At 48.5% G+C, this 11,182-nt stretch overlaps 1 protein-coding gene across 1 annotated transcript in view; it reads right to left on the reverse strand.

Annotated features, from left to right (window-relative positions):
- The window catches only part of PACS1 (phosphofurin acidic cluster sorting protein 1), a 105,137-nt gene extending 94,101 nt beyond the window's left edge, over positions 1-11,036 (reverse strand). The window contains exon 1 of the mRNA XM_045854936.1: positions 10,470-11,036. Coding sequence (XP_045710892.1) covers positions 10,470-10,819 — 350 coding nt within the window. The 5' untranslated portion in view covers positions 10,820-11,036. The remainder of the gene's footprint in view (positions 1-10,469) is intronic.
- Positions 11,037-11,182: the final 146 nt, after the last annotated feature.

Here is an 11,182-nt window from a genome sequence, read left to right on the forward strand (position 1 = left end):
ATGGAGAAAATTAACATACATACAAAGACTCCAATGCTTCATGATAGCCCTTGCATCATTTTCAGGTTTCTCCTGTAAAAGGAGAGTGGTTTTTCCACAGCTTGAAACATGAAAAGGAAAGCTTAAGGAAACAAGAGAAAAGTATCAACTCAATTTAAACCCTCAATTTGCCTTGGAGTCGCTCAGCCTTTCCGGGTGATAAATGGCTAGCTGTAAACCGGTTTAGCTGCTCCTCTGGCTGCCGAAGCAGAGCTAAGAAGCCAGCGGGCAGAACAGGGAAGCTGTCAAGTCAAGCCGGCTCAAAACAAAGTTGTGGTTTGCAGGCGGGGCCTGCGCCATCTCTTCCGTTCGTATAAGCTGGCAGGATGTAGAAACAGGATCCCGACTCAGCCACTGCTTCAGAGAACCAAAATATTTTGCTTTGACTTTCTAGTCTATTAAGCCTGGGGCTTGGCAGGAGCTGTGTCTAAAGTGAACTCCAGGTTCACTTTAGACCTTTTTTTCAAGGTCCCTCACTGGGACCTTGACTGTGCACTCAGGGTCCCAGTGAGGAAATCAGAATACTAACAGAGAACTACCCTATTTCTAGAAAGAAAGCAGTTTTTGGAGGGTGTGGAGGAGACAGAGATGCTGGACTGGCATTAAGATAGAAGTAATAATAGTAATAGCTAATATTTTAAAGTATTTTCTATATGCCACATAGGCATTGAACTTGTATTAATCTCACTTAACCCTCATTATAAATGAGGGCTAGGGCCTTGGCTACTGTGGTTCAATGGATTGAGTGCCAGCCTGTGAACCAAAGGTCGCTGGTTCAATTCCCAGTCAGGGCACATGCCTGGGTACCAGGCCAGGTCCCCAGTAGGGGGGCGCATGAGAGGCAACCACACATTGGTGTTTCTCCCCCTCATCTTTCTCCCTCCCTTCCCCTCTCTCTAAAATTAAATAAATAAAATGTAAAAAAATATAAATAAATAAATGAGGGATAGGGACCATTATTATGCCCACTTTACAGGTGAGAAGATTGAAGTATTAGAGAGGTGAAATAATTTGCCCAAGTCACTCTAATGGTAAACAATAGAGTCAGGACTGAAATCCTGGCTACTGGCTCTGGAACAGATACTCACAGCCACTAAGCTATGAAGCATCTCCCTGCCTACAATTTGGTAATAGAGCAGCATTCTGTAATTCCAACACGATAAAGTATAAAGCATTAAACACTATGTTAAATACTATGTGTCAGCTATGAGAACCAGACAGGGTTTGGGGGACGCCAAGTTCACACAGAGAAATAGCTCTGGGGTCCGACAGTCGTGAGTCATGAAGACAAATCCCTGTCTTACCCACCTCTAAACTGAGTAGCCTTGCAAAAATGCCCTCACCTCGCTGGACCGCGATGTCCCCTTCTGGGAAGGGGAGCTCCATCACCACCTGGGCAGGTTACCACGGCACCTTCCTTCAGCGCTCAATGGCCAGGTTCACTCCGTTCGGGCACGGGCTCGAAGGTCGCCTCACCAGGGGTGTCCTCTGACCACGCTACCTGAAACAGCCCTCCTCCAGCACCCTCACTTCCCCACCTATTTTTCACCACAGTGCTACTCACCATCTGACCATTCATCAAAGATCTAATTATTTTAAGACTGTCGCCCTCTACTAGCAAGTACACTAGGAGAGCACGGACTTTGTTAATCAACCTGTTTGCTGCCGTTTTCCCCAGCACCTAGGGCAGTGCTTGGTACACGGGAATACTTAATAAATGTTTGCTAAATGAATGAAGTGTGTATAATAGATTTTCACTCAATAAACATTATAAATAAATGGGCACTGTTCATTTAACAAATCTATTAAGCACCTACAAAGTAATTCTTGTACATAAATGAACAGGATCATTTCAAATGATAATAATTACTGGTAAAGATCTGTATAAACTCCCATAATGGACTGGGCAGGTGAGGTCAGCTATCAAGGTGGCAAGTCAACTGAATGATGACCTTAATGGTACCCAGGAGCCCGCCACATGGTGATCCGGGCACAGGGCATCCAGCCCAAGAGAACAGCAAAAGCCCCAAGGCGAGGAGGGCGACGTGCCTAGGCCCAGCCTGCCCGGGGCCGGGGGAGAGTGGTCAAGGATCAGGGCGCAGACCCAGGAAAAGCCACACCAGGAAGATCTCCTAAGTCAGGAAAAGAAGTCTTATTCAAAGAGACATCTGCTAAACGAATTAACTGGGAAGATTATGAGGAGGGGAGTCACAGGATCTGACTTTCACTGTTAACTATCCCTCCAAACTGCTACCAGTGGTTGCCTTCTGGGAGGAGACCGGGCTGGCGGCGGATGGGGCCAATGACAAATAGCCGAGTGCCGTGTGCTGAGAGGTACCATAAAGCAAGGAAAAGCTACTCTCTCAAACTGGAAGCTAAAGCAATGAAAAAACGTGTCCTTGGGTGAGGATAAAAATTTTTTTTTTAAGATTTTATTCATCCATTTTTAGAGAAGGAAGGGAGGGAGAAAGGGAGAGAGAGGGAGAGGGAGAGAGAGAGAGAGAGAGAGAGAGAGAGAGAGAAACATCAATGTGCAGTTGCTGGGGGCCATGGCCTGCAACCCAGGCATGTGCCCTGACTGGGAATCGAACCTGCGATGCTTTGGTTCGCAGCCTGCGCTCAATTCACTGAGCTATGCCAGCCAGGGCAAAAAAAAAAAATTTTTTTTAAAGGACTATCTCACCTATGAAAAGAAGAACGAAAGGAAACTCACAGACAGACAGACAGACAAACACACAGTGTTTTGGAAAAAAGAAACACCTCCCTGTATCTAAGCACAGCAACCAGCCTAAATTTCCTCTGAGACAATGAGGAAACTTACATCCGAAATGCCACCTGGGAGGAATCTTGCTCACAATAACACTTTGAGAGGCAGACTGTCATTTGGAGGAGTTCCGCAGCCTGCAGGAGAGGACCAGGTGCTGTAGTAGGAATCAAGTTCTAAAACATCCCTCTTTTCGCATCTGCCTAGATCTATACTAGGTCACACACACTAAATGCAGCATAAACTACTCACAGTGTGATTTCTAAGATGCACATCACAGTTCTATTTTTTTTTCTTGCCAAAATAACCTATGGAATATTACCTAGTAATGTCTGTGTTTACAGGACTGAAAGCCCCGAGGGTGCTGGGAGGATGAATGAGACACAGGTGCGTCTGGGAGTTCGCAGGGTCGTGACTCCCCCAGGGAAAGGAGGAAGAAGAGTATTCAGGCTCAGAAAAACTAGTGAAGCTAGAACTGAACTCAGATACTTTGGCTTTTCATGTACTTTACATTCTAAAGGAATTTACACAAACATTAAATAAATAAATGTGCCATTATCGATATTACCTCACCACCTGCGCCTGCCTCACCACCCATCCACCACGAAAAAGCAATGTTCTAGAATGTTCTCCATCCAGTCACCATTTTTGCTATCAATAAAAATGAACAAGCAATTCTAGGGCCAAGGAAGGTCATGAGTGGGGTGAAGCTTTAACCCCCCATGTCTTCATCCATTCAGTATGTACTTTTTTTATAGCTTTATTGTGATATAAATGTGTAATGTTCATTCCTTTGAGGTATACAGTCAAGTAGTGTCAATGTGTATTTTTAAATACGTATTTTTAAAAACAACATTTACTGGTATTTTCTGTAATATACGTTTATGGTAGATAGTCTAGAAATCACCAAGTAATACATAAAATACAAAAATTAGTATAATACATGACCCTACCGTCTACACACCTCCGGGCGGTGTTCTCCACGGACACTAAGACCTAAAGATGCGGGAGACGAAGGGCGGGGAGGCTCCAGGAAGCCGGTTCCCTCCAGGAAGGGGTGAGAGGCCTCGAAGGTGACACGGTTTAAAGGGAAAAAAACTAACAACTGAAAACTAACGAGCCCTTGAATAGCGAGAAGAGGCATGCATGCATGTATGTATGTATGTATGTATTTTAATCCTCACCCAAGGACATGTTTATTGGTTTTGGAGAGAGAGGGAGGAAGAGTGGGAGGGAGAGGGAGGCGGGAGGCAGACAAACATTGACCGGAGAGAGAAACATCAATCTGTTCCCTCCCGTACACGCCCAGACCGCATACAGCCAGTGGCTACTGTACTGGCACAGCTTTGAAGATGAAACAGCTTATGCCCTAAAGACATAATTGAATGTCGAATGGAATGTTTTAAGGAAGCGTTTTCAGGGAGACACATAAGCTGGGTAACAACGTATCATCACTTACTCTCCTTCTCCACTACTGTGCTCCCCGAGGTGGAGGCGGGCGGCAGGTCTGCCGGAGTGGATCTCTGAGCTGCAACTACAGCTGTTCTTCCGTTCGTAAGAAGACAAAACCGAACAACTGGCCTGTGAATGGCAGTGAGAGGGAAGCACCCCCGAGAGCCGGTACCTAGGCACATCTCGGTTTTCCAGAGCCCTCGCAAGCCGCGCTGGCTAGTCGTCTAAGTAGGCCTAGAGAAGGGAGGACTCTGTCAGTGCTTGCCGACCTGGAGCCAAACCGCCTTGCTCACGTCCAGCCCAAGGGACCTCTGAAAGATGACGTAAGACCAACTTCAAACCCTGTCTTTTCTCAAGAGCCCTTAATACCACTCGGACCCGGACTGGAAAAAGACCGGCTCTTGCCATCATTCCCACCTCTACCCTGCGTGCCCAGGGTAGCACGCCCAGAATGCGACGCTGCAGACGCACGCCAAGTGACTCGGAACTTCAGAGGGCCCACTGAGCCTTCAAGCCCGGGCCGAGACAGGACGAAGCCTCCGGGGGTGAAGCAGTGGAAAGACTCAGCCCGCACAGTTTCTGACTGGCACTCCCTCCCTCCCGCGCACAGAGGCAAGCGCTGAGAGTGACAGTGGCAGCTTACCAGTTCAGCTAAGAAACGGGAAAACTAGTTTAAAAAGAAATCACATAACCATTAATGTGTCCAAAAGATCTGTAAATCGATACACGTAAAACGGACTCTGTGAAAGTCATTCTCTCGCTACCTTAAGGAATCTGAGCTTCCACAGGAACGGTGGATAGTATTACCCTGCCAGAGAGGGTATCCTGTTACACCACTCACACTGTGAAATTCAAATCTTCTAAGACACAAATATGCTTTTAAGACTTTTAATGCTAGGGAAATAACAGAAATTTCACCAGGTCTCTCTTATTTGATCAATTACATTTACTTAAAAAAAAAAGGATTTTATTTATTTATTTTTAGACAGAGGGGAAGGGAGAAAGAGGGAGAGAAACACCAATGTGTGGTTTCCTCTTATGCAGCACCCCCTACCCCCTACTGCAACCCACCAGAGAGACCAGCCGCAACCCTGGCATGTGCCCTAGACTGGGAATCAAACCAGCGACCCTTTGGTTCACAGGCCTGCACTCAATTCACTGAGCCACACCAGCCAGGGCAATTACATTTACTTCATACCTATCATTCAAGTACTTTTTCCTGTGAAGCTATAGCTCCTATTACATAGGGTCCAGCAGAAGCAACGCTTGCTTAAGTGTGGTTGGTAGGGTAATAATATGGGTGTAATAATTTATAGTTTTATTTGAACATTTCACCTAAAATGTCACATGGTGTGCTTGAGTGTGATATTGTTATGTTACAGAATTACCTGCTTATGAATTTGTAATAAAAGATTTTGTAATAAAAAAGGGGTGTTATCTGTGCCGAACTCTGTATATTTATTGAATATTTTATCCACAACATCTTAGAATACAGAGTAAATAAAAGTATTCGCAAGCAATGCATGAAAAAAAAAAAAAAAACTAAGGTGTGGAAGAGTTTTCCCTAGTATACCATAAGAACACAGAGCAAAACTCCTGGCTTGCCTGGTGCTTTCGCGGTCAGAGAGGCAGCTGCCCCCACGTGCCTTCATGGCCTTCAGGAAACACTTGTGCGGGCCAGTCATGCCAGCCTAGCCATGGCCACCTCCTTTGGCCTTAGCACTTGTATAAGATAAGGCTTAACTTCAGTACCCACGTAAAAGAAGTGGACTAAGGAGACACGTGACTGATAACTGCCGAGTCCTTCCCTTGGTAGACACGTAGACAAGGGTATGCACATGTGCTTTGTTCAAGGACAAATGTGACACAGTCTGAGTAATACCGGAGAGCGTGTTTTGTCTCCTAACAGTTTTACGCCACTGAGGAAATGTTGTATACTTGTGAAATTTAATAATTTTAATAATTGTTCTACACCTCCTTCTTAAGCAATTCGAAACCAGAAAACATACCGGGAAAAACTTCATGTACAAAGTGGAGAGAAGGAACCAACGTGAGACTCCAAAACCCTTTCTTGAGGATCAACACGCCACACGGCGCCTACCACGGTGCCACGCCACCACCCACGTCACGGACCACCCGCAGTAGAAAAGGCCACCTGAGTACGGCAGGAAGACAATGCCAGCTTCGACAGCTGTGAACTGCCCCCAGACTGGTGTGGCTCGGCGGACTGAGAGCCAGCCTGTGAACCAAAAGACCGCCAGTTCGATTCCCATTCAGGGCAGGTGCCTGGGTTGGGGGCCAGGTCCCTGGTTGGGGGGGTCTGGCAACCAATCAATGTATCCCTCACACAATGATGTCTCTCTTTCTCTCTTTCTCTCTAAAAAGTAAAATAAATAAAGTCTTATAAAAAAAAGCTGTGAATTTCATAAAACTGTAATAGACCTTCCTACTCATAACAGAATCACAAAGCCAACTGTGTTTCCCTGTGACTGTCTCTAGGGAGTGAGAACAGACAGGACTAGGGCTTTTTCCTTTACACTTTCCATTTTCCTGTCCTCTTAAAATTTCTAATCTTGAACACGTATTAATCTTTTTATTTTAAAAAATGCTGGTAAAAATGGCAATGACTAGAATAATTTAATTATCTTTTATTTATTTTATTTTCATCATTGTTCAAGTACAGTTTTCTGTCCTTTACTCCCATCCCAGCCCACCCACCCATTCCTCCCCACCTCCCTCCAATTTCTACTAATTTAATTATCTTAAAGCCAAACTGTATGTATGCTCTTCATCCATAAAAAGCTTTTTGTTTTAATTACTATGGGTTATAAGGAAAGTTAGTAGGTATTGAATAAAAGCAGAATACAGCCCTGCTGGGGTGGCTCACCTGGTGGGAGCGTTGTCCCACACACCGAAAGGCTGAGGGTTTAATTTCGGGTCAGGGCACATACCTAGGTTGCAGGTTCAATGTTGGGGTGCATACGGGAGGCAACTGATCAATATTTTCCACATCGATGTTCCCCTCTCTTTCTCTCCCCACCCCCAACTTCCTCTCTTGAAAATAAATAAACACATACAGGTCCGGCACAAATAACGCCCCCTTTTTATTCAAAATGATAAACATGAAATTCTATAACATAACGATATCACACTCAAGCACATCATATGGCATTTGAGGTGAAATGCTCAAGTTAAAACTACAAATTATAACACCCATGTCATTACCCTACCAACCACTCTCAAGCAGGCGTTATTTCTGCCAAACCCTATATTTACCCCTCTTCGGGGGAAGATGTAAAAAAAAAAAAAAAAGAGCATTGTATATTCCTCAAAAACAACTACAATGCCCATCTTTATTTAAATCCCTAATAAAAGGGAAGGGATTTTTTTCAAAAGCAAATTATACTTCTATAGGGAGCAAGAAAAGGAGCGTGACCACGCTAACATTCAACTTTTCAACTCTCTGCGCCAGGCAGGGAATCACATTTCACAAGACTGACTCCCGTAACATTCCTGTATCCCAATCACGTCTATATGTCTTCAGAGCATATGTCTCCCGTTTGCGTCCTGCGTTGCACGCCACAAGAATGTTAATCCTAGACTCCATACGGGGTGCACACTGCCAATACGTTCTGAACAACATGAACAAGTACACCGAGGAGACCTCAAATTAACCAGGTGGCTCTAATAACGCGAAGGACCAACAGCAAGCCGTTTTCCTCCACGGGGCGTTACTTTCCGTCCTGCAGATAAAACGGCAGGCTCCAAAGAGCACAAGTGTTCCCCAAGGAGCCAGGAAAAACAAAGTCAGAGCAGGGCAGCTGACAAGCTCACGGACTGGTCACGGACCAGACACACTGCCCACCCCCTGCAGGTGAAAGCCAGCCAGCCTAAGCCTCCTCTCACACCAAGTGAGCATAACAACTACCGACGTGATCAGGACGCCTGGCTGTTTCTTGGGCTAATAAACGAGGACTTGTCGGAGGAGCAGACCCAAAATCAATAGCAATCCTTGATTTTCTTTACACACCCCACATACATACCCTCCACCCCCCCCAACCCTCCCACCACCCCAACTCCCACTGCACAGCAGCTTCCTGCCAGTCGGCTCATGCCTTCACAACCTAACAAGCTGGAGAAGGCAGCTGCGGCGGCCCCAACGTCACCAGTCCGACACGGAGACCCACATGAAGAAAGGATGGGCGAGCATCCACTGACGCACCGGATTCACAAGGGAAGGGTGCTGTGCTTTTATGTTTCAAAGAGGGAGATTAGAATACTTCATCTGGAGAGGAGCCTATATAAAGAGAGGCCTGCTCAGGCCCAAGAGAGGAATAGAAACAAATACTAAACTCCCACTTGCGTTGGGTGTTGTGCTACGGTGCTGGCCAAAGCAAACTAAACTACTGTGGCTCCTGATGACCCTAAGGGAAGGACAGAATAAAAAGCAAGTGTAAGTAGGTACAGTGAATGATGAAACACAAAGTACCTGGAGAGCAGAGTGGAGCGAATGGAAAACAAACTAGCGTTATCTTAACAGGTTCCAGATGCATACCCTGAAAGCACAATTCCACCCCACACAGAAGGACAGCCGAAAGGAACTTTTACAAGGAGCGCCAGGAGTCCTGGACAAAAATGTTTACAGCGTGACTGTTTATGTTAACAAACAGGAAGCAACCCAAATGTTCATCAAAAGGAGAATGATGATACATTCGTACAGTGAAATTCTACCCACTGGTGAAAACATTTAAACTACAGTTAGCATGCAACGGTGGTGATTCTCACAAACCTAATGTTAAGTTTAAAAAAACTTAACACACACACTAAAATAGGTCACAGAACACAGAGTTATAATAGCATTTACATAAACTTCAAAAACATTAGAAGTTTAAAAACCAGATGTACACATATAATAAAGCCAGTTTTCAAAGACAAGGGGAACGATAAACACACACAATTCAGGACAGTGTTTACCTTTGCGGGGGAAGAAGGGAATGTGGTCGGGAAGGGGCACCCTGAGGGCTTCTGCATAATTGGTAATGCTCTATTTCTCAGGCCGAGTCAAGGCCAGAGACGTACTCCGCATCCTTTTTTAATGGTCTATCTAGGACATATACATATCGACAAAATTTTCTATGCGTGCAATAACTCAAAGTAAAGAGGGAGGGGAGAAAAAAAAATGCAGCTGAGGGTGGAACCACACAAATGCTCCCTCTTCCCCAGGCACACAGCCATCTGCCCAAGGCTGGGCTCGCAGTAAAAAGTGAGCCCAAGACTCCAGGGCAACAGACTCAACTCCGAGGCGACAAAAAGATCACCTCCAGGCACCTCTCCGGGCTTGCTGGGCAACACCTGCCCCAGTGTCTATCCCAGAGGAAGCCGGGCGGCTGCACAGGGCCCCGCACGAGTGGTAGAGCGACTGCCTTGCCAGAAAAGATCCCAAACTCGGGCAAATTTTACCAATGGAAGAAGGGAAGTCCCCAGATGGTTCCAACAGTCAGGAATGGATTGAGTTTGGGAGCAAGGCGGTAATTTTATGTAGCCCTACAGAGCTGGGAGAATTTGTGACCAGTTCCTGGAGGAGGAAGGAGGGGGATGGAAAATACAGCTGAAGACACACTGAATAGGGCTTTTCCGAGACCGTAGAGGCCGGCAGAGAATGTATGTGATTTTAAGTTCAAATGAACATGTGTACTGACGACTAACTAGAGGCCCCTAGGGTTAATGTATGGGCTTTCCCTGGCAGGAGGTGACAGCTGACTTTGGCACATGCTGAGTATATTGGGAAACAATAATATCAAAAGAGATCTATTCCTTCATCTATGTAACGTATGTACAGCCCACGGGCACCGGCAAGGCAGGGGGGAAAGTCTGATTTATGCGGGGAAACGGTCAGGAAGGCCGGATTCGGTCAGAGCAAAGAAAGGAAGGCCCAGGGCTTGAAAATCCCGAAGGCCCCGCTTTGGGAGGGAAGAGGGTGGTCCCGGCCCGACCCAGAAGGTGCGGCTGCCAGGAGAGGGCGGGGTCTCCGCGGGAGGAGTCTCCGGAGGCCAGGCAAGGGCCAGGCGGGCGGCGGGGCCGCCAGCGGGAGCGTGGAGGGGGGGGGGGTGTCTAGAAGGGGGCGTCCCCTTGGGCGATGGGACAGAGGGGAATGGGAGGCGGGGGCCTACCCCAGCCCTGGCCCTAGGGCCCGGTCCCCCCGCCCGACTCTCACCTGGGCACGCAGCTGGACGAGCTCCGGTCCACCTCCCAGGTGGCGTACAGGTTCATCTGCACCGGGGCAGGGGTGCGGCCTGGCCCCGGGCCGCCGGGAGGCGCGGAGCCCGAGGCCACCGCGACGGCCATGGAGGTGGAGGTGGAAGAGGACGAGGAGGAAGCGGCCGCCGCCGAGGTGGACGAGGACGACGAGGTGGCCTGGGCCAGCTTGGGGGGCGTTGGCTGCTGCGGCGTTGGCTGCTGCGGCGCCGGCTGCTGCTGCGGAGACTGGGCGACCCCAGAGCCCCGCTGGCCGCTGCCAGCCCCGGCGCCTCCGGGACCACCGCCCACCCCTCCGCGTTCCGCCATGGCCCTGGCGGGGGTGAGGGGTGAGGGGTTACGGGAATCGAGGCGACGCCAAGAGGACGCCTAGGCTTTTCCCCCCCGGCGGCAGCGGCGGCGGCGGGGGCTCGACTGGTCTCCTCAGCCCGCCCGCCCGAGCGCGCGAGCGAGCGAGAGGCTGCACGCAGGCGCGGGGCCTCACGGCGCGCTGTCCTCGCGCTCGCCTGCCGCTGCCTGTTGCGGCTCGCGCCGCCGAGACACTGGGGTGGGCGTGTCCGGGGAGGGGCGGGGAGCCCAGCCTCGCGCCGGCCCCACCCAGCGCCGAGGGGCGGGGCCCGGGCTCGCGCTCGGCCGGCGGGTCTGTGGGCGCGCACTCCTCGCTCCCTCGGA

Source organism: Phyllostomus hastatus, unplaced genomic scaffold (assembly GCF_019186645.2).
Source record: "Phyllostomus hastatus isolate PE091 unplaced genomic scaffold, TTU_PhHast_1.1 phas_scaffold_11, whole genome shotgun sequence".
NCBI lineage: Eukaryota > Metazoa > Chordata > Mammalia > Chiroptera > Phyllostomidae > Phyllostomus > Phyllostomus hastatus.